At 43.7% G+C, this 26,771-nt stretch overlaps 2 protein-coding genes across 6 annotated transcripts in view; one reads left to right on the forward strand and one right to left on the reverse strand.

The window, feature by feature from the left end:
* GON4L (gon-4 like) overlaps positions 1–15,860 on the forward strand; it is a 74,983-nt gene extending 59,123 nt beyond the window's left edge. For 2 of the 4 annotated variants that reach the window (XM_036753741.1, XM_036753743.1), the window contains 12 exons: positions 73–1,797; positions 3,436–3,694; positions 5,446–5,627; positions 6,441–6,638; positions 7,203–7,346; positions 7,882–8,025; positions 8,132–8,251; positions 9,068–9,181; positions 12,511–12,703; positions 13,137–13,725; positions 13,802–13,904; positions 14,624–14,773. In XM_036753741.1, the coding sequence (XP_036609636.1) occupies positions 73–1,797; positions 3,436–3,694; positions 5,446–5,627; positions 6,441–6,638; positions 7,203–7,346; positions 7,882–8,025; positions 8,132–8,251; positions 9,068–9,181; positions 12,511–12,703; positions 13,137–13,725; positions 13,802–13,904; positions 14,624–14,773 (3,921 nt within the window). Of the gene's footprint in view, positions 1–72; positions 1,798–3,435; positions 3,695–5,445; positions 5,628–6,440; positions 6,639–7,202; positions 7,347–7,881; positions 8,026–8,131; positions 8,252–9,067; positions 9,182–12,510; positions 12,704–13,136; positions 13,726–13,801; positions 13,905–14,623 lie in introns of all 4 variants that reach the window. The other 2 variants (XM_036753742.1, XM_036753739.1) reach the window with 2 other exon arrangements.
* On the reverse strand, positions 14,497–23,479 carry MSTO1 (misato mitochondrial distribution and morphology regulator 1). Of its 2 annotated transcripts, XM_036753744.1 has the most exons (14): positions 23,200–23,479; positions 22,917–23,070; positions 18,756–18,825; positions 18,581–18,656; positions 18,183–18,237; positions 17,960–18,104; positions 17,749–17,866; positions 17,537–17,671; positions 17,250–17,402; positions 16,888–17,019; positions 16,617–16,801; positions 16,324–16,428; positions 15,688–15,800; positions 14,497–15,462 (listed from the first exon to the last, which is right to left on the reverse strand). In XM_036753744.1, exons 1-14 carry the CDS (start codon positions 23,281–23,283, stop codon positions 15,248–15,250), a joined length of 1,740 nt encoding a protein of 579 aa, XP_036609639.1. In that variant the 5' UTR covers positions 23,284–23,479; the 3' UTR covers positions 14,497–15,247. The 2 variants fall into 2 exon arrangements, with proteins under 2 accessions (XP_036609639.1, XP_036609640.1); XM_036753745.1 differs by lacking the exon at positions 22,917–23,070 and having other exon boundaries at positions 15,069–15,462; positions 23,200–23,320.
* Positions 23,480–26,771: the final 3,292 nt, after the last annotated feature.

Raw genomic sequence — 26,771 nt, forward strand, 5'->3', positions numbered from 1 at the left:
ACTATCAAATGTCATTCTTCTTTCTTTTCAACCCAAGTAAAAAAATAACCATAGTTCTTATCTTCCCTGCAGGCCAGTTTACCATCCATCCAGGAGGAGCTACAACACTTAGCTAATGATGCTGGAGAATCAGGAAATTTATCCAAAGTAGCTGAGCCCACTTCTGAACCAGGCCTTGACAAAGGCAGCTTGGAGTTAAGGAATGAGAATCGATATCCCTTACTGCTGCCCAAGGGTGTGGTATTAACACTACAACCACTTGCTAAACGGTTTTCTAGGAGGGCTTGGCGCCAGAGGAGGTCATCAGGCTTGAAGCCCTTCCTTTTCTGTCCCAGCCCTTCTCTCCAACCTGTCTCTAATAATGGGAGAAGTCCAAGTAGATTAACCCAGTCAGAAGCGCCTCCAAGCAAAGTGGTGGTCAGGATCCCCCGACTAATCCAGCCAGCCACTGTCTTACAGTCAGTGCCTATAGCTCCCCATCTTGGCGTCACTGGGGGTGATGGCTTTGAGCTTCCCAGGGCTTTGCCATCTGTGGCTCCTGAGAATGGGACTTGCCTTCCCCAAACTGTGTCCCACACTGTGTTCTCTCCTGCCCCAGCAGCCTTCCAGCCTAAGGTCATGCTGCCAGCACTTGTCACCTCCAAACCACGTAAGACAGGAACAAAGCGGGGTCTCCCAAGGAGAGAGAGGACCAAGGCCTCCCCGCTCTTAAAAACCACTCCCATCCTTCCCCCTGCACCAGTCATCCTCACTGTCCCTGCTACCACTGTAAAGGTTGTGAGCCTTAGCAATGGCTGTAATATGATCCAGCCTCTTGGTGCAGCTGTAGCTCAGAGCCCTCAGACTATCCCCATAACAACTCTCTTAGTTAGCCCCACCTCCTTCCCCTGCCCACTGAACCAGCCTCTTGTAGCTTCTTCCATACCACCCTTAATCATCTCGGGTAACCCTGTGAGTCTCCCTGTGCCACCCCGCTCAGAAGATAATACACAGGTGAAATCAGACATTCCTTGTCCTCCGGCTGAAGGAAAAAGTACTTTTACAGCCATGGAGCCCAAATTGGAACCACAAGAATTATCTTCCCTCTGCTCAACTCTCTCACCCAAAGAGGAACACAGTCCTGTGCCTCCCACACCAAGCAAGGCCACCAGCCAGGAAGACCCATTTGAGGGTAATGCCCATAGCTGGACTGTTGTAAAGACAATGGAAGGGAGGGAAGTCCTAGAACCACTGCCTCAGACCTCCTGGGAAACTCTAACTTTTCTCTCAGGGGATTTGGTGGAAATTGTTAAAGTAGAGCCAGAAGACCCTGGAGAAGAAATGAGACTGCCCCGGAACAAGTCCCCTGAGCAGAATATCTGTGGTGAAATCAAAGAAGAGGTCTCTGTGGAGCTGGATACAGGTCCTGCAGGTGAGGGTGCAAATAGCACCCGAGAGGTAAAGAAAGAGGCTGTTTTACAGGAGGAGGAGAGAGGTGAGATGGCAGAGATATCTTCAGTTTCCCATGAGACTCAGGGGGAAGGGAGCACAAGAGGAGAGGTGAGCAAAGGGTCTCCCAAGAATATTTCCTCTCCTACTAATCCTGCTGCCCTTAGTAGTCCCCTAGGGAAGCCTGAAGATTCATCCAGTGTTGATGGCCAGTCAGTGGGAACCCCAGCTGGCCCAGAAACAGGGGGTGAGAAGGATGGGCCGGAAGAGGAAGAGGAAGAAGATTTTGATGATTTCACACAAGATGAGGAAGATGAGGAGATGTCATCGGCTTCTGAAGAATCTGTGCTCTCAGTTCCTGAGCTTCAGGTAGGCATTTAGGAAACTCACACTGGAGCAGGTGAAGAGTCAAATCGATGCATTTAATATTTCAGTTATCTGTGCTGTAGTGTGAGGGGAATGTTAGGAATATTTGAGAACAATAGTACAGATAATCTTTTTTTTTTGTTGTTGGAGTTTGCAAGGCAGGGCAATTGGGGTTAAGTGACTTGCCCAAGGTCACACAGCTAGTAAGTGTGTCAGATGTCTGAGATGAGATTTGAACTCAGGTCCTCCTGACTCCAGGGCTGGTACTCTACTCACTGCGCCACCTAGCTGCCCCCAGACAATCTTACAATCATTTAGATTGGGCTTTGAAATGCAGTGTATATATTTTTAGCAAATTTACCTTTCTGCTTATGTTTCTCTTAGAATGGTATTAAAATGAGTAGGCATTCCCTGTGCACATACTGAATGATTCCTAGAGAAACTTTCAAAAGGATTGCACATTTTCTATGGATGATCCACATCCAGAAAATTGAGAATTAATTATGTGTACAATTGAATGAAGGAATGTGAGTAGATTTAGTTGGAAGTTAGTGATGGAAAAAGGAGGGACAGTTATGGATCAACCCGAAAAGCTTCTTGAAGGAGATAATATTGTAGCTAGTTTAAACATATGAGCATAGAGTAACCCTTCAAAATTTAGCTTCCCTCTTCTCTGCCATTCAGCAAAGTTGGCAGTAACCTTACCCATCTTTTATTCTTCATTCGTTAACTCAGATGGGCAATCATTTCCTTATATTAGAGTTATTTCTCTTAACTGTCATTCATTTAAAAAAATTTTTTTAATAATCTTGTTTCATCGTATATAAGCTGGTGTATGTACAATTGAAACTCCCACAACATACAGTTCCTCAAAAGAGATTAGTAGAAGAACATAATAAGGTAATTGTGACTCACAGGCAATACTATGTTATTCTTCAGTAGTTTTTTATTTTTTAAAGGTGTATGCTTTCTAAGGTGGTATCTTTAGTTGTTGTTCAAAGTTTTTTTCATGTACCTGCTTGCAACAATTTTGCATATTTTTTTTGTTTTGCTTTGTTCACTGTATCATTTCATACAGTTCTTTCCAGGTTTCTTTGAATTTTCCTTTTTCATTATTCCTTATCATGCAGTGATGATTGATTGTATCCATATACTACAGTTCATCCAGTTGGGCACAGTTTGTTTCCAATATTTGGCTCTTGCTAGGTTTTAGTTTAAATCTTTTCATATTCAAAAACAAAAAAAGTTTTTGCATGCAACTAAAAAATAAGATACACAGGCAATGGGGCGTAGAAATTTATCTTGCCCTACAAGAAAGGAAGGGAAAAGGGGATGAGAGGGGAGGGGGGTGATAGAGGGGAGGGCTGACTGGGGAACAGGGCAACCAGAATATAAGCCATCTTGGAGTGGGGGGGAGGGTAGAAATGGGGAGAAAATTTGTAATTCAAACTGTTGTGAAAATCAATGCTGAAAACCAAATATGTTAAATAAATAAATTTAAATTAAAAAAAAATCTTTTCATATAATTGTTTTCATAACCTCCAATTCTAGGAAGAATGACTTCATCCCTTCTTAATGCAAACTGGAAAAGTTGATATAATTGACTCTCAAGTATTCGCATTTATCTGAATGATTTTGTAGGAGACCATGGAAAAGTTAACTTGGCTGGCTTCTGAGAGGCGCATGAGCCAGGAGGGTGATTCTGAGGAAGAGAATTCCCAGGAAGAGAACTCAGAGCCTGAAGAAGAAGAAGAAGAGGAGGTTTCAGAGGGAATGGAGAACCTGCAGAAGGAAGATGAAATGATGGATGAAGCAACTGGAGATCCTGTTGAGAAGCCCCCTTCCACATTTGCTTCACCTAAAGTAATCCCAGAAGTGGAGACCAACAGGATTCCCTCAGGTGAGGTTTTCAGACCATTTGCTGTTCTTTAGCAATAATGGGACAAAAAATAGAGAGCCTCGGTCAGGGCTGAGTTTCAAATGGGCTCAAAGGATTTCCTGAGAAATACTACTGATATTTAAGATTTTTAGCTCTCTTTTATGTTCTTCAGTATACATGACATAGAATCTAGTACATAGTATGTATTCAACAAACACTTATGCGGTTCATCATCTCATCAATTATCATATTTACTTTGTCTTTGCCAAGGATTTTTCATTTTTTAAAATACCAGTCTCTTCCCCATTTTTTTTAGATGTGAGGATGAGATATGTATATCTGCAATAGAAATGATCTTCCTGAAGTGTAGGTCTCACCTTGTCACTCCCCCTACAAAGTAAACGTCAGTGATTCCCGATCACCCCTAGGATCAAATTTAAAATCCTTTGGTGTTTAAAGCCCTTCCTAACCTGCCCTCCCCTACTCATCCAGTCCCCTTACATCTCTCCATGGGTACTCTGATCCAGTGACATTGGCCTCATTATTGTCCCTCAAACAAGGTACTTATCTCCAGACTTAAGGCCTTTTCGCTGGCTGTCCTCCATTACTGGAATTCTATATATTCTCATCTTTACCGTCCTTCAAGTACCAGCTAAAACCCCACCTTAGTCTATAGGAAGCCTTCCAATCCCTCTTAATGCTAGTGCCTTTCTTCTGTTGATTATTTCCAACATAACCTGTGCAGTTATCCCTTCCACATCTCAAGGATTAGGAGTGCAGTAGCCTTGTATAAAATTTTTTGTCCCTCCCCTCATACCAGAAAAGAAGAAATTGTGTACATTTATGGTATTAAAAGATAAAATATGTTGATATTATACAATGCTACACATATATTTTTAGCATTTCTGAGTTTTCTGTACCTTTTCTGTGTCTTCTACTGGCCTTCCTGTGTTGTCTTTGGCTTCCACAAAACTCTCAAAATATTCCCATTTAAATTCTTCTACTGACCCATGGAAAAGTCATAATGTGGAAAGGATAATTGTGTATAACTTGTTTGTACGTAATTATTTGCATATCCTCCCCCACCCCCAACTGAGTTTCTTGAAAATAGGGAGTGTTTTTTGCCCTTCTTTATTAGTCCCTGAACTTAGCATGATGCCTGGTTAAGTACATACTTAAGCAGTGTTTATTGAATGATTTGACTGTAGGAAAACAAAGGGAGGCCCCTGGGGTCCCACAGCAAAGGAGAGATGGAACAGTTTCTTTGAAATCCTTTAGGCAATAGGCTCTTGCCTGTTGGTACCACTGCATAGATAGAGATGGAGGTATTTTACTCTACCTTCCTATTGCAGTTGGCTGGGTAGACAAAGGAGGTTTTAAGGTTTGTCACTTTTTCTCATAACCTTTATTTAACTGGTCACCTTTGTCATCTGTTCTATATTACTCCTAACAGCTAGGTGGGGTAGTGGATGGAGCCCTGGGCCTAGATTCAGGAAGACTCATCTTCCTGAGCCTCAGATAGTTACTTTCTGTATGACCCTGGGCAAGTCACTTAACCGTTTGCCTCAGTTTTCTCATCTGTAAAATGAGCTGAAGAAGGAAATGGCACACCACTTCAGTGTCTTTACCAAGCAAACCTCAAATAGGGTCACAAAGAATCAGACACAACTGAATAACAAAATTATTATCTTTTGTGAATTAATCCAACTTTAGGATGGTAGTTGGATATGTGGATAACCAGAAGAAAAAAAATTTTTGATCCATTATTTTAGGAGAAAGCACCAAAGCTGTTGGAAAAGCCCGGGGTAGTCACCGTACTCGGAGCAAGAGAGGCCGGACCCGGGCCAGTAAGGACACCTCCAAGCTACTCTTGCTCTACGATGAAGACATCCTGGAACGAGACCCCCTGAGGGAGCAAAAGGATCTGGCATTTGCCCAGGCTTATCTGACCAGAGTGAGCAAAAGCCACCTCCTCTGTCAGCCAGTCAATACCACTTCTTCCCTGTATGCAATGTCCTGAGTCTAGATAATAAGGAGAGAGCTAGAGGAAGGAGAAATGGTCCCTGCCTTCAAGGAATTTGCAGTCTAATGGAATTATGATATGCCCCCTGAAAACTATAGGCATATTTACAATGGTGTTCATTGTAGAGTCAGGAGGGATGCTTGATTTCAAATTCTCAAGCCGTGGACTTTACCCTGTTTGAGGTTAGAGGATTAAAATTAGACTCCTGAGAATTGCATACTGGGCCATCTCCAATTATCCTTATATATGTCTGGCCACTGGACCCAGATATCTCCAGAGGAGAAATTAAGGCTGGTGCCCTTCTTTTTTTGCACAATCTTCCCTTACTTAAATCCAATTCACTTGCATATCATGGCATCACCTCCCTGATGTCATGGTCCTTTTCGAGACCCAAGAACAAACAACAATGTGAGAATGAAAGTCTGGGTGGTATTTCTGTCTATATTCCTTTTGTGAAGCAGCTTAGCCCCATATTTAGTAGAAAGTGTTTTCTTTGTCAAGGAAAAGAAATGTTTTCCTCATTGAACTCCTTATTGACATTTTTAACGTCCTTTATGGGTTTTAATTTTCTTTCCGTTTCCAGAAATGCAACTAGAGTATCTCCTGATATCATTAGGTTCCATGTATGTAATATCTCCCTGGGTTCCCCACCAAATCTTTCCTAGTAGTTAGTTATTCTCTGGTCTCTTCCAATTGTTGGAGGCCCAAGATGTGAGGTTCTGTTAACTGAATACTCTTCTTCAGGTACGTGAGGCCCTACGCCATGTCCCTGGCAAGTATGAGGACTTCCTTCGTGTCATTTATGAGTTTGAGTCTAGCACACAGAGACGGACAGCTGTGGATTTGTACAATAGTCTGCAGACCCTACTCCATGACTGGCCTCAACTACTGAAGGATTTTGCTGCATTCTTGTTGCCAGAGCAGGCCTTGGCCTGTGGCCTAGTAAGTAGATAGAGAGAATAGAGTGGCCTCCCTTCTCTCTCTTCTGGTATGATGATTGAGGGGAGCGGGGGAAGAGATGAGATGGGAAGAGTTGGTCCTCAGTATTTAAAAGCAGAGTTAGAAGGTATCCCATCTACTATCCCTCCTCCCTCCCAAGGAGGAACATAAATGTAAGTTCCAGCAATTCATAAGTAAGCATTTAAGTGCTTATAGGCCTTCTGCTTTTAGCCTCATTTTTTTTGTTCTGTTGTTCAGCTGGGATAGAAAATAGTTGGTCCCCATTCTATTTCCCACATCAGTACACACTGAGTACAACCTGAACATACCCATTTCCATGAGTCCATCATCCTTATCTCATTTCCAAAGTGGAACAGCTATAATTTCCAAGGGAGAGAGGTCAGTGCCAAAACTTATAGGATGATTTGCAAAAATTTTTACAACTGCATTTGGAGATTGTCACCACCTTCCCCAGCTGAGGAGTTTTTATTTCTAAATCTTAAAGGGCAAGGTGGGAATTATCAGTAGCCCTGGGAGTGACCCTCTCCTGGTTCCCTTTCCTGGCAGTTTGAAGAGCAGCAGGCCTTTGAGAAGAGCAGAAAGTTCCTTCGGCAACTGGAGATTTGCTTTGCAGAAAACCCTTCCCACCATCAGAAGATCATCAAAGTCCTGCAGGGCTGTGCAGACTGTCTTCCACAGGAGATCAGTGAGGTAAGGATTCCAGTTCTACCTCCTTCCATCCCTTCCATGGACTTTTTGAAGGAGAAAAAGGAGCCTAGAGCTTTTTCTGCTTCTGGGAAAAACTGGATGAAGGGGGGGCAAGAATCTCTGGTCAGACCAGGAGTCTTAACCCTCAGCCTTCCCAGATCCACGAAGGACCGATTTTGTCTACTTGGAGGAGTATCCTTGGTTTGCATTTTTCTTTCTTCTGGTAGACCAGTCTGGGAGGAACAGAGTGGAAATAATCTTGAATCTTCCCTCTGTTTCTTAAGAGCAAAGAGAAAGGGCAATAGAAAGCTAGACATTTCCAGCAATAAAAGCAGTGGACATATTGCAGTTGAATGACCACTTCTCAGGAATATGAATAGAGAGGATTGCCACATGGAACAGAAGGTTGGATTATATAACCTCTAAGGTCCTACTCAATACTTAAGATTTTGAGATTTTTAAGGCCAACAGGTTGGTTTGGAAGAGGTGGAAAAGCTATGCTTTTAAGAACTCTTAGCCTTCTCTCTAACTTTTCAAGCTTAAGACTCAGATGTGGCAGCTACTTAAGGGCCATGACCATCTTCAGGATGAATTTTCTGTCTTCTTTGATCATCTTCGACCAGTGGCTAGTCGACTGGGTGACTTCGAGGAGATCAATTGGACCGAGGAGAAAGAGTATGAGGTGCAACTCCCAAGACTCCTGAGGGATTTAGGGATGAGGGCGGGCAGTAGCAGAGAATCCATGGGAGCAGCAAAGTCTGACTAAGTTGGCGCTGTCTCTTCTTTAGTTTGATGGCTTTGAAGAAGTGGCTCTTCCAGATGTAGAAGAAGAAGAGGAGCATCCCAAGATGTCCACAGCCTCAAAAAATAAGAGGAGAAAAGAAATTGGGGGCCAGAACCATGAGAAGGTTGGTCATGGCTAATGGTTTCTCTTTTTTCCCCCCTTTCTCCAGTGTTAGGTGGTTCTGTGTTACCTCATTTCAGATTAAATGCTGAGGAGACTTCAGGGAGTTATAGTATTTTAGATGGGATAGAGATGGTGTAGGCTGGGGTGGCGGTAATGCAGAAGATCTGCATAGGACCTGAGAGGTTTGGATTGGATATGCTCTAGGGTCCATTCTGCTTCTAAATTTATGGGCCAATGAATCCAAGATACCACCATTTAGAGAAATTATCCCCTCTTCTCCGTTTTCCTGGTGTTCTAGCTTCCCTCTACTAGTAGAAATGAGTAACTGAGAAACAGCCAGTAACTGCCTTTAGCTCCCTGAGAACCTTTACTACTTCACGGAGAGAAGTCTGGTTGGTTGGGTGAGGCCAAAGGGAATCTATCAGTCAGTTGATTGAGCATTTGCTATGTGCAGAGTCTTGTCTTGGAAAGAAACAGACACAACCGCAGATGAACAGACAGGTCACATAGCCTTTCAGTGAACCCAGTGAATGGCCCTTTTTGGGGGGGTTAATCAAAGTTAGTTGAGTATTTATATTCAACTAATAGATGCCTGAAATAAGTAGGGAATATGGTTAGGCTCTTTTTGTTTTTCTTGCACAGAGATTTTGTTTATAATGGTTTCTGATCTGATGTGCAGCTGAGTATTGTGAGTGCTTAGACCAGGACAATGTGATCAGAATGGGACTTGAGTTATGGGGTGTTCCCCAGAGCCTGGATCTTTCTGCCTAGATCAGCCTGGTGCTCAGACTGCCAGCTTAGCCTTTGTGTCTTCTAGGAAACAGAGTGGCCAGATGGCCCCAAGGATTGTGTCTGTTCCTGCCATGAGGGCAATCCTGACCCCAAGCTAAAGAAGAACAGAAGGAGAGGTTGCAGCCATTGCAGCAGCAAGGTAAGCTGCGTGAGAAAGGAAGCAAATGGGGTGGGTATGGGCGTAAGGCGTGGGGTTCGTCACTGGTGCATCTGAGCTCAGGCCTGACTGAAGTCCATTTTCCATCCCTCGGCCTGGGCCTTTCAGATAGTTTCCTCATCTCTAAAATGAGGTTGGACTAGATGGCCTCCAAAATACCTTCCAGCACTAATGTGCAATGTCTGTGGGTTTCTAATATCTGAAATATATTCTTGACTTTTTACATTGCTTAAACTACTCAGGATTTGGAACTGGTTAGTTACTTGTACAAATCTAATTTGCTTTAAAATCCTGGTGCCTTTCTGTCTAACTTTCAGCTAAAACCTGCTATAAGTGTTTTCTCCCTCTATTAGACTATGGGCTCCTTCAAGAGTAGGAACTATCTTGCTTTTCTCCTTGTATCTCCATCACTTAGTATAGTGCTTTGCACATAGTAAGTACTTAATAAATGCTTTTTCCTTCATTCATTTACACAGTAGCTTAATTCATCAAAAGACTGTAAATCAAACTTTATAAATAGAATCTTAGTTTGAATTCACTCACTGAGCGTTTGTTAAGTACCTAGGTAGCTTGAGGGAGTTCTCATGTGAAAGGTAGTACTTGAACTAAACCTTGAAGGAAGTTCAGGATTCTGTAAGTTAGAGGTGAAAAGAGAATATGTTTCAGACATGAGGGACAGCTTATGGGAAGATGTGGAATGGACAGGCATTAGCGTATGTGAATGAAAGTAAATGAGTCAGATTGAGAAGTGCTTTAAATTCCAAAAGAATTTGCCAGTTATAAAGGAAAGAGGGAGTCGCTGTAATTTTTTTGAGAAGGAGGACATACTCAACATACTCAAACTGTGCTTTAGGAATATCCATTTGACAGGTGAGTGGAACATGGAATGTAGAAGGTAGAGGCAGTAGAGAACACTTAGGAGGCCTCTGTAACAATCCATGAAATAAGGACCTGAATCAGTGTGAATGGAGGAAAGGGGACAGTTTTGAGAGACCTTTTAAAAGTGGGAATGACAAGACATGGTAGCCTATCAGATATGAGCTGAGAGCAGAAAGATTTAAGGATGACTTTGAATTCATGAACCTGGATAAATGGAAGAAAGGGTGGTGGTGTCCTCAACATAAATATATAAGTTAGGAAGAAGGAAGGATTTAGTAGTAAATTTAGTGAGTTGTGTTTTGGACATGCTAAGTTTGAGGTACCTTTGGAACAATGAGTTGAAAATATCCAATAGACAGTTGGTGATGTAGGAATGGAGCTCAGGAGAGAAATGAAGGCAATATAGAGTTGGTTGGGAGATACTTGCATAGGCAGTGATAGTTGGGAGCTGTGAGGTCACTCTTTAGAGTGCAGAGAAAAGGGAAAACACCTAGGACAGTTTGGAGCACATCTGTACAGGGTTGGAGACTTAAAAGGAGGGACTCAGGAGAGAACATTAAATGAAAGCTGAAGGAAGAGAGAGTATCTAGGAAGAGGGCATGATCAACATTGTCAAGAACTGCAGTGACATTAAGAAGAATGAGCATTTAGAAGAGATCATCAGATATAGAACACTTTCAGTTGTTTGATGCCACACTGCAAGGGCTTGAGAAGTGAATGAGGTGTGGATTCAACAAGTGTAGGCATACTTTTTAAAAAAGTGAACAAGCATTTCTTTTTTTCTCTCTCCTGCCTCCCAAGACAGCTTTTTTTTTAGTTTGGGCCAAGAGTTACGATCAGATCAAGTAGTTTTTTAAAGAATTGGGGAGAGATATTTGTAAGCAGCAGGAAAGGAGGCAGTAGATAGGGAAAATTTCAAGTTAGACACGATGATTTTGGGGATAGGATGTCAGAAATATGAAAGGAGATCAAGGACACAGGCAGATATATTGTCCTATAACGTAAAAAAAGACACCTCTTCAAGTACTGGAGCAAAGGGGGAAAGAATGGAGGGTGAATAGCAAAAGGTTTAGGGAGCTTACAACTTTTTAAAGGGAATCCTGCAACTCCTATTTAAACTATGCATTCATATATTTTAAAAAATATGTATTAATCTTTTTTTAATATCACTTACATATGCTAATGTAACCACCACCACCCCACCAGCACCCCTATCCCTTATAACAAAGAATTTTAAAAGTTCAGGAAAATTAACATATCAGAAAAGTTTGACATTACCACTCCTTTACAAAGAAGGGAGGCTGAGGGTGGAGTGGGGTTAGTGGCCAGTGCTTTCTTATCTCTCTTGTTTTGGACCAAACTTGGTCCTTGTAATCAGATTTTTTTTTGTATAGTTTTCTTTCTTTTTTTTACTTAATTTTTTTTTGTTACACTTTAAGTTCTAAACTGTCTATATATGTACAGCCATACAATGCATACTTCCTGTTTATCAGTTCTTTCTCTGGAGGTGGATAGCATCTTCCTTCATAGGTCCTTTGTAGCTGATTTGAGTATAATGCTGAGAATGACTTAGTTGGTCACAGTTACTCTATGAACAAAAATGTGTTAGTGTAACAATGTTCTCTTCATTCTGCTTGTTTCACTCCATCATGTCATCTCTAAAATCAACCTGCTCATCATTTCTTACAGCACAGTAGTGTTCTATCACAACTTGTTTAGCCATTCCCCATTGATGGGCATCCCTTCCACTTCCAGGTCTTTGCCACCACAGAGAGAGCTGCTATAAATATTTTAGAACATATAGGTTCTTTCCCTTTTTCCCTGATCACCTTGGGAAACAGACCTAAAAGTGTTATCACTGGGTCTGAGGGTATACACAGCTTTATAACTCTTTGGGTATAGTTCCAGATTGCTTTCCAAAATGGTCAGGTCAGTTCACAGTTCAACCGATAGTGTCTCAGTGTATATGTGTGTGTATATACATATATATACCTTGTAAGGTTTTGTTGGTGATAGATAGAAATGTTGATGATTTACGTTTATGTGAGTTCATTTTATGTCCTGCTAGTTTGATAAAGTCATCGTTTCAACTAGCTTTTTATTTGAATCTCTAGGATTTTCCAAGTATGTCATCATATCATCTGCAAAAAAAGATTTTTGTTACCTCATTGGCCATTCTTATTCCCAATTACTTATTCTTCTCTTACTGCTATTGCTAGCATTTCTAATAATATTGGTGATAACATGAGTCATTGTTTCCCTCCTGATGTTACTGGGAAGGCTTCTAGCCTATTCCTGTTACAAATGTTTGCTGATGGTTTTAGGTAGATGCTTATCATTTTAAGGAAAAATATATTTATATTTTTGAGTCCTTGGGCCTTCTTCCCTCATTGAGTTTCAAAGAGATTCATGACTCAGCACCATCCCTACAGGTGTGTGAAAGCAAGGCTTGCAAAAACAAGGAACCCCATGAGCTGCTGGGTGCAAGCCCTCCTCCTGAGGCCAGCCCTACCCCTGATGCTAAAGAGGCTGGACGAGGCAGGGAGACAGGGGAGGAAGAGGCGCTGGATGAACAAGATAGCAGAGCCCCTAGAGCAGCCAGAAAAGGGGAGATGCCTGTTCCAGGTAAAAACATAAGCTTTTATATCATTTCATCCCACCGTCTTCCCCTAATCCCCTCACCTTCTCACACTGCAAAATAGTTTGATGCTTCAAGCTGCTACTCTCACAAAAAATACTTAAGACTTGTTTTTCTTGCCACTTGGGACCTCTTATAGAGCACTTAAGAGTTATTTGAAGCTCTGACCCAACCTTCTACCCAACTGGGGCTCTCTTGCCTATCCCCTAGTCTTTTTATGCAAACCTAGAGACAAAGACTTATTCAGCTTTATTTGTAGGAATTTCATGGTCTTCAAATAATATGAGAGGAGCACACTGGCATTTAAAAATCCATAATGCCACCTCCTTCCCACACCCCCCATCCCTGCCAGTTGACTTTCTCAAAGGTCCTCCTTTGATCTCTGTTGTTTCTTTATAACTACCCTGTATTTCTGAGCAGGATTGGAAATGGGAAGAACATTGCTTTCCCCTGGAGAAGGAAACCCCTTGGATGTCCCAGCACCTTGTTCACCAGAGAGCCCTCAACATCCCCCTAAAGCTGGACTTGTGCCCAATTCAATCAGAAGCCAAGCTGGAACTGAAGGAGTCCATAGCCCATCCCCCAAACTGCAAACCTTGAGTGAAGCCGAGCAGGCAGGGGCCATGTCAAATTCTGGGAAAGCATTTGTTGCTACTGGGTGCCCTGCCTCCACTCTGAGCCCTATACCATCAAACACCACAGATGTTGGGAAAGGACGGGCCTCTGGGCAAGGAAAACAAGACATTCCAAATAGCTGGCTGCACCCTGGCAGAAAACTTGACATTAAGACAGCAAGCAGGATTCCCACCATCCTTGAATCCCCCCCACCAGTAACTGCCATTTCAGGGGCTATTCACAGAGTCCCTGTTGGAGGTTCATCCAAAGAGGACAGTGGCTTGCATGTCAGGGGACCTGATGGAGAGCAACATCTAAAGGCTTCAGAAGCTACAGTATGTGCCAACAACAGCAAGGTCAGCTCCACTGGGGAAAAGGTTGTCCTATGGACAAGGTAGGCATGGTAAAACATCGGGGAGTGGGGAATTAAGTAAGGGTACCTGTGGCCATCTTGGTTATCTGTGTTACAGGGAGGCTGACCGAGTGATCCTGACCATGTGCCAGGAACGAGGGGCACAGCCTCAGACTTTCAGCACCATCTCACAGCAATTGGGCAATAAGACTCCTGGAGAGGTAAATAAGGGCTTTGAGATACAGGTTGACAAGAGGAAGCTCACAATGTTTTTAAGGAAACTCTGGGTTCCCAGAGAAGGAAAGCCTGCAAATAATTTTATGAGGAGTGTGGGCACTCAAAATGTCTCATCCTATATGGTTGTGCGGGGAGGGGGTGGAACCATGATTAAAGGCCTAGAAAAGGAAGTGATACAAATCCCACTTCCCACTCTCTGTGGGTTTTAGGTTCCCAAGACAGTAGGACAGAATAAAAAGGGTAAACTTGGACCAACAGGAAGCTGGGAAGTGTGACAGTTCCAGGTTCTATTTCTGTGAAAGGCCAGTCTTGGGAGGAAAGAAAGCTGGGTTCCATCTTCACAGCAGGAGACAGGATGAAGAGAGAACAAGACAAAATAGAAGAGGAAGAGTTGAACACCGAGGCCTTCTAGGGGAGTGACAATTGAGAAAACAACGGAGGACTAGAGGTTAGATATTAGTGAGGCTGAAGACAAGGACTCAAGGGCCAACTCTGCTCCTTACTAGGTGTATGATATATGCAAGTCTTCAGTTGTCTTAACTGCAAACGAAAAATATTACTGTCACTACCTGTTTTCCAGAGATTGTGAGAAAGTGCTTTATGAACTGTAATGTTTGTCAGGAGTGAGGATTTCAGTCACAAAGCATAGTCATAGCCATAAAGTCAAAAACAGCATGTAGACACGCCCTTTGTTCTCCCACAGGTCTCACACAGGTTCAGGGAACTGATGCAGCTCTTCCACACAGCCTGTGAGGCCAGCTCTGAGGATGAGGATGATGCTACCAGCACCAGTAACACAGACCAACTCTCTGATCGGGGGGACCTCCTGTCTGAAGAGGAGCCAGATGAATGAAATTCTGGAGAGACACAGGTGGTGTTTGTATAGGACCAAACCCATCATGGCACCTTACCAGGAGAAATAGGGTTACCCTAGGAAGACACACTCCCTTCCTGACTCCCCATTATGGTCACTTTGGGCTCAGTTTACAAGGCTGGAGGAAGCAGGGAGTCCAAAAAAAGGAGAGAAATCAGACTGGGGAGGGGAAGGGCCTTGGGGCTCAGCCTTCTTAATAGTTGAAAGGCAGGCCTGTTATGAAGGCTGCACTGACCTGATTTGTAAATATTGTACTTGAGAGTCTTTCTCCCTTCTACTTTCCATTTTATTTATTGTTTTGTGATCCAATCACCATCTTTCTAAAGCATAATAAACAAGCCCTGTTGGCATAGCTGGCCAGCTGCAAGATAGAAACTGCTGTACCCAGCAGTCAGGTTTTTTGAAAACTATTTTATTTTTCCTTCTCTGGGCTGCACAGTCCATGAAAGGGGCTCAGTTTATGAGGCTGTCTCCGTCTTTGTAACACTGGGCCAAGTTGTGCAGCTCCTGTATGGTTTCTTCCATGTCATCTTGTTCCACACCTGCTGCCAGAAAACTGGCCCAGCGTCTCAGGTCAAGGTTGGCCAGTTCTCCAGCCAGCCGGCCCAAGGCCCGATGCAGCAGCGAGGAGGAGCACAGTGTAGCGAGCACCGGGATAGTCTCCACTGCTGTGGGAGGGACAGTGGAGTCAAAAGTAAGAGAACCCAAACTGCACCCTCTTTCTGAGAGGAAGGAAGAGATCTGATTTCTACCCATGGAAGAGAGAATTCATTCTAATAGGACAGATCCTTAAGTTAAAGAAACTATGTTGTGGTGGCATTTGAGATGTCACTCAACTGAGGAGGGGCAGGTGTCCTTTGGGGTGAGGTCTTTATCTTTGTGTCATTTCTTACCTGTCCCATTGTGGGTGCCATCCAGAATCAAACCCTGCTGGTTGAGTCGTGAGGAGAAGAATCGTGGGTATGGAGGTACTACCCTGCACGGACTCAGCAGCAACTGGGAGGAGCTGGGGAGAAATGGTTTTGTTTGTTTTTTTTTCCCCTGTGCAAAAAGTCTTTTTACACAAGCTTATGACTCAGCCTTTCCATATGGATTTTTTTTTTTTTTTTTTTGCTTTTTGGCAGGGCAATTGGGGTTAAGTGACTTGACGCATGTACTAGCTGTGTGACCTTGGGCAAGTGTCTGAGGCTGGATGTGAACTCAGGTCCTCCTGACTCCACTCACTGTGCCACCTAGCTGCCCCTCCATATTGATTTGCTTAGGTGGGACTGTGGGGTATAATAAAATATGCGTCAGGCAAACAAATGGTGAGGCACAGGGTTAATAAATCTAGTTTACAGGGTCCTTAAACATCACAGCTGCAAGGAACCTTAGAGATCATCATGGCCAACTACCTTGTTATGCACATGCAGAATCTAAGGCCCAGAGAATGCAGTGACTTGGGGTGAAATTGGCAAGGGGAGAAGTGAAGGGAGCAAGTTAAAGCTAAGAAATTGTTGGGGAAAGGAAAGCATGGAAACTTTACATACCTCAGGACCCCAGGTTGCAACTGCTGTAAATACTGAGCCAACACCTCCTCTCCACTGGTGCAGGCATGGAGTGGAGAACTTGGTGATGTACCTGGGGAGAGCTGACTGCCCAATGAAACACAGAAACTACTGTTATCCTGAATGAGTTAAACAGGGAAAGGGGTGCCCCTGATACTCCACCAACCTACCCTGACCTTAAAAGCCCTGAGGGTGTTTGGAGAAAGGTTATGCTGTTCCACAAGCAGCTACTGTGCATAAATGATGGGAACGTGTACATGCCTCCCATCCTTTACCTGGTCTGTCGTGTTTTGTCCACACCCCGAAGCACCACAGATTGGGCAAAGTAGTGAGTGCCACTTGGTTCCCCACATGCAGAAAGTGGAGTCCATGGTATGGTCCCTCCAAATTGGGCCAGGGTATCTGGAAGAGAATGGCCAGGAGCCACTGGGAAGGGGATTGAGGCTCCAGCTGTAACCACCTGAAAGTGGAGAAGAAAATCAGGTTATGGGTTCCTTGATTTTTTATTTGCTGATCAGTTCTAGATTTCCCCATTTGGTTTCCAACCTTTCTCCCAGAAAAGGTCAGCATGTCAGCCAGATGCATCATGGAGATTGGGGAGGAGCACAGTCGATAGGGGACGGTGATCGTATCTAGGGCTGTAGCCAGGAGGGCACTGCTGTGGTAGGGCAATGTGACCTGAAGAAAGGAAAAGGAATAATTAAAGAGGACTGCTTGGCTACTGGAGTCTGTGAAGGCAAGTGCCAGGTATCCTAGGTAATGGTGGTAGGGGTGGGGAAACTAGCTAGGCAGACATAAGTATGATGAATAGGATCTGGTATGTTCTATTTGCAGCCTGTGGCCTGGGATTCCCCCATTCCCCAGACACAAACAAGCTGGCTCCCCAAACACACAGATCAGAGACTTACGTCATAACGCAAATGTGGAAAGGTGACTGGAGGCTCAGGCCGAAGCCCTAGGCCACCCCCAAGGGACAGAGGACAGACAAGTGAGCTGTGAGCAGCGATGTTCACAAGGCCTAGGGCTGTGTTGAAGAGACGATAGAAGTTTTTCTGGGGCTCCTAGTGGAAGAAAAGAAAGGGTGGTGCTAACCGCACATTTTTCACCTCTCTCTTGCTGTCCTCGTTCCCCCTCTCTTCATACAGACCCTTCGAGGGGCAAAGCAATAGTGCTGCCTTTCCTCTGTATCCCTTACCCCTAGGGTATAGGGGCCAGGGAGTAGGCCCCAAGTCAGGATTCCCCGTCCAGCATACTCATCCTGAAGCAATTCTGTTGCTTTAGCTCCTAGGCCAGAGAAGCCATCATGAAGGTCACACAGGATTTGGAAACCCTTGACAGGGAAGAAAGATAAATGACTGCTGGGGAAGACACACACCTTACCTTGTGCCCACTTAGCCCCTCAGATACCTGCAAATAGTCACACTCTTCCACGTAGAAGTGTAGTCTGTCCTCAAGCTCTTCCAAGTAGGTGGGCTCCTGTAAGAGGCTTTCACCTTGGCCAAAGCCCTCTAGACGGCCTGCCTCCCTGCCAAACACAAACCCCATGACTCAGCAAGAGCTATCCCAGCCATAGGTGGGGATCTAGGCAAACTTCCACCAGCCCCTGGGGCCCTCATACCCATCATGGTTGTACTTCTGGATGATACAGATACTTCTGGGGTGTAGCTGCACATGAAGGAAGTCCGACCACACCTTGATGCTGCCCTCAGGAGGGATTAGTGATTTAGGGGTGGGGGAAAAGGCTTTGGTAAGTGTTGGAATACCTGTGGAGAAGTGAAGGAGTCAGGCTTTTGTAACGTGCTTGTCCAATTTACTTCCTCTTCCCCTGCCAAAGGCCTCACCTTTACCATTGGGAAATGCTTGGACCCTCCAGACGCCATCACTACTCATCACTCCCTAAGAGAAGTAACAAAATCCACACTTAACTCCATTCAACCTAGGAAAGAGTTGGCATATCAATGAAAGCCTTAGTGTGCCTTGCCTTCTAAAATCATTGAAAGGAGTTCATTTATAACCAAAGAAAAGATCACCCATCAATGTAGACTGCTTTCTCAAAAACTCTTGGGTACCAACAAAAGGGTGGACAGTAAGGTAAAATAATCCACATCACTCTGGTCAAGTTTTATACTATGTGGGTTGTTGAAGTGGTACAAACAAGAAGTGAAAGATGCACCACTATAATGCAGGCACTGTTCTTAATATGGGAAGCAAACCTGCTCCTTGGCCTCAGACCTCTCACCTCTGCACTCAGAAGGTTTTGTAGAAAGGGGTTCTTGGCTTGTAGTTCCTCTTTGTGGGTTGTGAGTTTGCCTTGCCTGAAATAAAGATCGGCCCCCAGGGCCAATGGTCCTGAGACTCTTCTTTTTAGGGCTGCAGTCCCCTAACCTGCCCACCCCCCTTTTCTCATTCCTCACCAAGCAATAGCAGCATCCAGGTGTTTGTCTTGGTATAATCCACCTTCTTGTTTCAGGGAGCTCAGGCTGCCTGTGGGGAGAGAAGGGCAGAAGTACACAGAAGCTAAGGGCAGCCCAGGTACCTTCTTCCACATGAGCTTCACTCCAAACCTCTTTTCCACATTTAACTGCTTGAGGAATCTTTCTCAGATAGGTGGTCTAGTGGAACAAACACTGAAGTAGGAAGAGCTCCAACCTTGCCACTTGTTAGCTATGTAGCTGTAAGAAGTGACGACCATCAGAATGTGAGCAGCCAGTAAGCTAAACCAGTGCAGGTGCCCTGAGTGGGCTAAGAATCAGGCAGCTGGAACTGCAGCTCAGAAACAACTCTGCGCATACCTTAGAGAAGTCACTGAACTTCTATATGCCTCATCTTCTTCACCTACAGAGGTGGTACTACACAGTGTCAGGGATTTTTGCGGGGAGAGGTGCTGCTTTATTATGAAAAGGCACTATATAAGTGTATCACCACCATTTTTGTGGTGGTAGCGTAGGGTGGTGGAGAGCATTCGACATCAGGAGATCCATGATGTTGGGCAAGTCACTTCCTCAGCATCTCAGTTCACAAAAAGAGGCAGCAGGATCTCTATGGTCCTTCCTGCTTCTAAATCCCGTAAGTGATAACTCTGGCTACTGGCCATCTAACTACTTATCTGGGGGGTCACTGCCCTGGACTGAACATGAATAGTATGCAGAATACTTGTGGGTCATCTGCAGATAATAGTGAAGATTGTAAAGAACAAAAATGATCTCTCTTTAATTTCCACTACTGCTCCTGATTTGTGTTGTGGGGCCAAGTAGAACAGCCTTCAGATGCTTCAATGTGTTTTATCATATTCCCTCTAAGTCTGGTCTTCCTTAGGCTAAATAATTCCCAGTTCCTTCATCTGATCCTTCTATAGCATGATCTTGAGACTTGGAACCATCCTGGTTGCTATCTTCGGGACACTGGATTAGGTTAGAGTACATTAGCACTATCACCTTCTTCCTGCAGACCCCTATGCCTCTCAATTCATCTTCAAGTCACATTATCTTTTTGGGGTGACTTATCACTGTTGGCTCAATAGTGAGCCTACAATCTACCAAAACCCCTAAATCTTTAACAGACAAATCACTCTGGTGAAATGTGTCTTATCTTTTACTTGTGAAGATGTTTTAAACTTATGAACTTTTACATTTATCCCTATTAAATTTCATTTTAGATTCAACCCATTCCAGATTGTCAACAATTTTTAAATTAGTATTAACATATTTGGCTTTGATACAAGTTTCGAACAAACTCAGGAATCTCCATCTACAAAGGAAATTCCCCCTAGAACAAAGAAAAAAAATACCTAACAGTGTGTGGAATTGATCTTTTGGGGTCTTGGATATATCATCTAGTGTGTTGGCCATCCCTCCCAGGTTTGTGCAAATTCACATATTTGTAAACTAATTATTAAGTATAATGAGGTCAAGTCAAAATCCCTGCAGCTATCCACTTTCCAAGATGACAATGAATCATTAATGACTACACTTGGCTTCTACCCAACCAGGTTCACGTTCACCTAAATGCACTATCATTTAGCTCACATCTCTCTATCTTTTTTCACAAGAATTACATTGCCATTCTGTTTCACAAGAATTACATTAATTCCACAGTACGTACCAAATACCTAAAGGCCATGAGAAACTTTGTTAGATACTTGGCTAAAGTCTATAGCATCCCCTTGATCGATCAGACTAGTGACTGTCAAAAAGGGAAATGAGCCTGGCACGACCTTTTCAAAAAACTATACTGGCTCTTGGCAATGCTATCTTTTTTCAATCATAATCCTCTCTTTGTCCTCCATAAGCATAGTCCCATCCCAAAAAGCAGTAGTCCTATTCCATCTTTAATCTCCCTCTTTTCTCCAGTATTGCTTTAGTGCTTTTAACAGTATTCTTACAGGGAGTCTTATGTTTAAAAAAAAATCAATTCTCTGCTACCTACTTTCACTGCCATATGAAAAATTGATCTAAATCACTAAAGACAAGAGAAATACACATCAAAACAACAAGAGTTTCACTTTACATCCATCAAACTGGCAGTCAGTAGAGATGGAAATAATCAACAATGGAGGGGCTATGGAAAGACAGGCATAATCACATACTAACTATTGAAGGTGTAAATTAGCACAAACATTCTGGAAATCAGTTTAGAATTATGATTATAAAGTGACCAAAATATCCCTATCCTTCGACTCAGAGATGCCATGGCCAGGTATATACCCATAAAGGTCAAAGAACAATCCCATGTATGCCAAAATGTTAGAACATTTTGTGACATCAAAGAACAGGAGACAAAGGGGCTCTTCTTTGGGGGAATGGTTTAACAAATTATAGTTCATTGAAGTAACGTATTTCTGCTGAATAAGAAACAAATAAGGAGAATTCAGAGAAACATGGAAAGATGAGTCATTTCGCTCATCCCACCAACTTTTAATAATACCTATAAGGTTAAAATCGCTCCATTGCATGAGGATTTCTAGTTAACCTTGCCTTTAACCCATTCAGTTCTGTTGTTTTCCAGTCAAGTCTAACTCTTCATGACCCCATTTGGGGTTTCCTTGGCAAAGATACTGGAGTAGTTTGCCATTTCCTTCTCCATCTCATTTTACAGATGAGGAAACTAAGGCAAACAAGGTTAAATGACTTGCTCAGGAAGAGGAGTTCTCCTGATTCCAGGCCTGGCATTCTACTCACTTCGCCACCCAGCTGCCTCTGGACTTTTACCCAAACTCTGTGCATTTGCTTATCAACATCTGAAGCCTTTGATTAAATTGGTTAGACTCCAAACAAATACATTTTTACCAACTCTCACTGGATACATTTCATCCCTGGCCAGGGATTCATTATTTCTATATTTTTGATGTCTATATTTATTTTATGTGTCTATTCTCAAACACCATTTTGTTCTAATCCCAAATCTGCCTCTCTTCAGAAGACCTTGCCTTTGATTGGTAGCCACAGTTTAAAACAAACCAACAAAAAACTGTGTGTGCTCCTAAGGTCTTTTGTTTCTTTAGCAGGGATTTCGAAGTTCCATTTGGCAATATCACATAGGCCTATGTGAATCATAAATAGTGGTTTGATAAATCTTAAGGCATTTTCTGCCACATTCTGAATGCTTAACCAAAGAATATTAGGAAACTTTCTACTGTTGGGTCATTAAGTAGCTACTCTTAATCCTTCAGACCAGGTACCTGTACTACTTACTCCTGTCAACTTTCTCTAACTCCTATTGGTTAATCTCATCTTTCAGCAGCTGTACTTTTTTATCTTCAATTCCTTGGAGGACCAGAAGCATCTTCCTCTTTGGATGGTCCAGTTCTCTCTTTAGGAAGAATTTCACATCTGTTACTTCAGAGCTTGTAGGTTTTCTTCCCTTTTTCCTGTGTCACATTCTTTCACCCTTCAGTTTCTTGATATAGGTCAGAATTCCTCTCCAGCACTTTTTCTTTCTTTGTTTTAATATTTAGCTCACCCCTCATCCCTGTTTTTTTTTTTTCAGTTTTAAATACATACTTCATTCTCCCTGACAATCCACAAACTGAAGAGTTGTTCCTCAAGCCTTCTCTTTTAGGAAGTAGGCCAGCACTGTGAGCTTAAACAGAAATTCAAATAAGGTTCACTTTACTTAGATCACTGAAAATTCTCCCTGATCTGTACGTTTTCTGAAATACAAGATGTTGTGTCATCTAAGGAAGTCTGAAGAACAAGGTGGCTAGAAGGAGGAAGGTGGGATCTCCACAGAAAAACTTTTGTTTGTGACTATGGAAAAAGCATAATTGCTAGAAAATTGGAACCAGTTTGACATTCAATCAGAGAACATAGGACTTGGAAGAGACCTAATGAATGGATTGCCTTATCTAGTCCATGCTTTCGTTTTGCAGCTGAAGAAACTGAGGCCCATAGAAGGAAAGTAACTTGTCCAGGTCTCACGGCTAGTTCATGGAAGGGCTGGAGCCCTGCCAGGAGCCTGGCTTCCCACAAAGTAGTGTGGGGGCTACAAAGAAGCATTCAGTGGGCCTATGGAAAGAAAAGGCAGCTCAGGGCGCAAGGCCCTATTCCCACCCTCTGGGTCTGGGGGGCACAGCTCACCCTTCAGGTCCATGAGGATGAGGCGGGGCGTGTACGTCTCCTGGCCATGCAGGGTCTGGCCTGCCCGGTACAAGACATCGGGGCACAGCTCTCCGGGCAGCTCCTTGACTCCAGGGAGCTCCTTGGCTCCGGCCAAACGGCCCAACGCGGCATCCTGTGGGGGACGGGGGTTGCTGGGTCCGGGGCAGGCGCAGGCCCTGAGTCGGCGGGGACGCGGAGATAAGGAGTTTGGGGATCCCGTTAGCGGTACATGGGTATGGGGTCAGGGTGGGTAGGGTCTCACCTGCTGGTTCCACCAGTGTGCGCCCACAAAGCCGGAGAAGTGCCCGAGCTGCAACGTGAGCACTTCCCGGGCCGCGCCTGCCATCCCGCTCCGCCCGCCCCTCCCCCTCAGCCTCCCAGGCCCACCCGCCGCTCCGCGCCGATTGGCCCGCTGTTTCCGGAGGTGGGGCTGGTCTCGCCTCTCCCCATTGGTCCACAGCCCTATCCCTCCCCTTTCAAGCAACGATTCGTTGAGCTCGTGAACTTCCCGCCCACGACCTGCTTCACGGTAGGGTCGGTCCCGCCCCTTTCCTGAGTGCGGTTTAATCCGGCTTCCGGAGGAGCGGATTGGTCTGGCGTGAGGCGGCATTCCCGGCATGCGAGCCCTGCAGAAGAGGTGCAGGGCGCAAGCGCGGCCCCGCTCCTGCCCCAAGGCGTTTGTTCTGGAGATCCGCAGCCGCCTTCTCGGGACCTCCGGTACTGGATGCATTCCGGGCTTAGCGGCTGGTCCTGAAGCTGTCTCCTGCCCGAAGGCTCCAGGCTGGCCCTCCATCTCTACTGGCCTTTGGGGTGTCTTCCACCCTGGAAGCCCTCACCTGGCTAACACCCCGCCCCCATTGTGGTCCAGCCTTATCCTTGTCTCCTGGCTTCCTTCAAGTCTCAGCTAAAATCTCACCTTCTGCAAAGTCTTCCTTAATCTTAACGTCTTCAAAGATTATCTCCAGTTTATCCTGCTTGCTTGTAACTAGTTGTTTGCCTGTTAGAGTATGAACTCCTTGTGTCTCTAGCATTTAGCACAGTGCCTGGCACATAGTAGGCTCAGCCCTGGGTTCTTCCTGTTGCGCATACTTCCAACTTTACTGAGATGATGGAGGTCTCCTTAATTTTTCAGTTGTGTCCTCCCATCGATTCTCCTCTCCAGTCTTAGAGGATTCCCCCTGGAAGTGATCCTACTTAATGTGATCTTCCTCCTGGCCTGGAACTGCTACTGCCAACCAATAACATTTATTCCATTCTCTCCCTTCAGGACCTTGATCCGTGAAAATTATAAAATCCCACAATTAAAAAGCAATTCAGAGGCCATGCCAAATTCTAGCCCATGCCAAAAAAAAAAATCTCCATTATGACTCACTGGACAAATGGTTATACAGCTTTTGGGAGAATCTACTGCTTCTCAAGGAGGTTCAATCTACTTTAGAATAGTTTAAGTGTTAGAATTCAACTTCAAGATGAAATTCTCTTCTTTCGACATCATTTACCCACTTGGTTTTCCCAGTTCTGGCTTCTGGCATCAAGCAGAACAAGCAAGAAGAAAGAAGGCCCAATCCCTCTTACAGAAAATAATCTGTGTTCTACTAGCATGTATGCCAAGCATAGTTAAGCACTATGGGTATAAGAAAGCCAAAGAACAAAAAAAACCAATGCCTAGTCTTAAGGAGTTCACCAGGATGCAAGAGATATCAGTCAAACAACTATGTACAAACAAGATACAAACAGGATAAGTTGAATAATAATAAACATAGGGAAGGCACTAACATTAAGGGGAATCTGGAAATGCTTCTTGCAAAAGGTAGGATTTTAACTGGGTCTTCAATCAATCTATATGTATTAATAAGACCTACTATGTGCTAAGTGCTGGACATACAAAAAGAAGTAAAAGACAGTCCCTACCCTCAAAGGTATGAGACAACATGCAAAAAAATACGTGCAAAGCAAGCTATATACAGGATAAATAGGAAGTAATTAAAGAGATAAGGCACTGGAATTGAGAGGGGTTTGGAAAGGCTTCCTTTAGAAGGTGAGATTTTAGTTGGGACTAAGGCAAGGGAGGTCAGTAATTAGATCACAGCAGGGGAACATTTCAGGCATGGAGAACAGGCGGAGAAAATGCCCACAGCTGAGAGATGGAGTGTCTTGTTCGTGGGACAGCCAAGAGGCCGGTGTCATTGGATTAAAAAATACATGGCGGGGGAATAAAGCTTAAGAAGACAGAAAGCTAGGAGGGGGCTAGGTCATTTAGGGCTTTGAACATCAAATAGAGCATTTTGTATTTGCTCCTGGAAGCAATAGGGAGTCACTAGAGTTTATTGAGTGGGGCTGATGCATTTTGGAGTTCTGGGGACCCTGAAATTTAAGGTTACAGGGCGAGTCTGCCTGGAGAGAATTCAATTGTCAGAGTCTTCTTTCAGTTAAAGTAGCAAGGTTTATTGTAACATCAATAGAGATACCACCTCACACCTATCAAAAATGACAGATGCTGGAGTGGGGTGTGGAACATGGTGGAGTTGTGAACTGGTCCAACCATTCTGGAGAACAATTGGGACCTATATGTATACCAAAGGGCTGTAGAACTGTGCATACCCGTTGACCCAGCAATATCCTATTGGGTCTGAATTACAAAGAGATGAGAGAAAAAGGGAGAGGACCTATATGTACAAGAATAGTTATAGCAGCTCTTTTTGTGGTAGCAAAGAATTGGAGATCGAGGGGATGTCCATCAATTGAGGAATGGCTGGACAAGTTGTGGCATATGATTATGATGGAATACTCTTGTGCTATAAGAAATGCTAAAGGGGGTGGTTTCATACAAACATGAGAAGACCTATGTGGACAGATGGAAAATGAAGTGAACTGAATCAGGAGACCATTGGACCCAGTAGCAGCAATATTGTAATGATGATCAACCATGAAAGACTTAGCTACTCTGATTAATACAATGATCAAAGACAGTTAAGGGAATTCCAGACCTTCCTAATGAAAAGGCCAGAACTCAATGGAAAATTTGATCTTCAAATACAAAACTCAAGAGAGACATAAAAAGGTAAACATGGGGAAAAACCCCCACAAACCTTATTAATCAATAAGGGCAAATTATTTACATCTTTATATAGGATTATATCATCTTATGTATGTTTTACATATGTATATGTACATGTCAGTCTTGAGAATAGTACAGTTATTATGACAATTGAAAAGGATACACATAGACTGTGGATGTCTGTATAAAATAACTGATATAAGGATAAAAAACATAAGAGATGTAAAGGGAGGGTTTTGGGAGAAGAGATAAGGAGGTAGTAAAGGGTAAATTACATCAAATGAAGAGGCACAAAAACACATTATAGTACAGGGAAAGAAAGGAGGGAGAAGAGCAGTATTTGAGCTTTACTCTCATCAGATCTGGTTCAAGAGGGGAATAACATATCCTGATAAGTACAAAAATCTAACTTGTCCTACAGGCAGTAGAAGAGGAAAGGGGAAAAAATGGGAGGGGGGTGGTCAGAAGGGAGGGAAGAAGTAGCAAGTGGAAAACGGTAAGATAAGGGAGGGGAATCAAGAGGGAGGGTAAACTGAGGAAGGCAGCAGTCAAAAGCAAAACTTTGTTGAGGGGTGGAAGGGGAAAGGGAGAAATAAAAGCATAAACAGGGGGAAATAGGATGGAGAAAAAGACACAGATAGTAATCATAACTGTGCATGTGAATGGGGGATGAACTCTACCATAAAAAGGAAGCAGATAGCAGAATGGATTAAAAACCATAATCCTACAATATGCTGTTTACAAGAAACACATTTGAAACTGGGGGGATACATACA

The sequence above is a fragment of the Trichosurus vulpecula genome, chromosome 4 (assembly GCF_011100635.1).
Source record: "Trichosurus vulpecula isolate mTriVul1 chromosome 4, mTriVul1.pri, whole genome shotgun sequence".
NCBI classification, from domain to species: domain Eukaryota; kingdom Metazoa; phylum Chordata; class Mammalia; order Diprotodontia; family Phalangeridae; genus Trichosurus; species Trichosurus vulpecula.

Bases quoted from the DNA above. Each gene is read 5' to 3' on its own strand.
- MSTO1 (XM_036753744.1), bottom strand. From the start codon at position 23,283: ATGGCAGGCGCGGCCCGGGAAGTGCTCACGTTGCAGCTCGGGCACTTC. The intron at 17,020-17,249 runs GTAAGTCTCTGA...TCCTTTCTTCAG, and splicing joins TTCCACATTTGCGTTATGAC to GTCACATTGCCCTACCACAG. The intron at 15,463-15,687 runs GTAAGAAATGAC...TCCCTCCCACAG, and splicing joins TGGCACCCACAATGGGACAG to CAGTGGAGACTATCCCGGTG.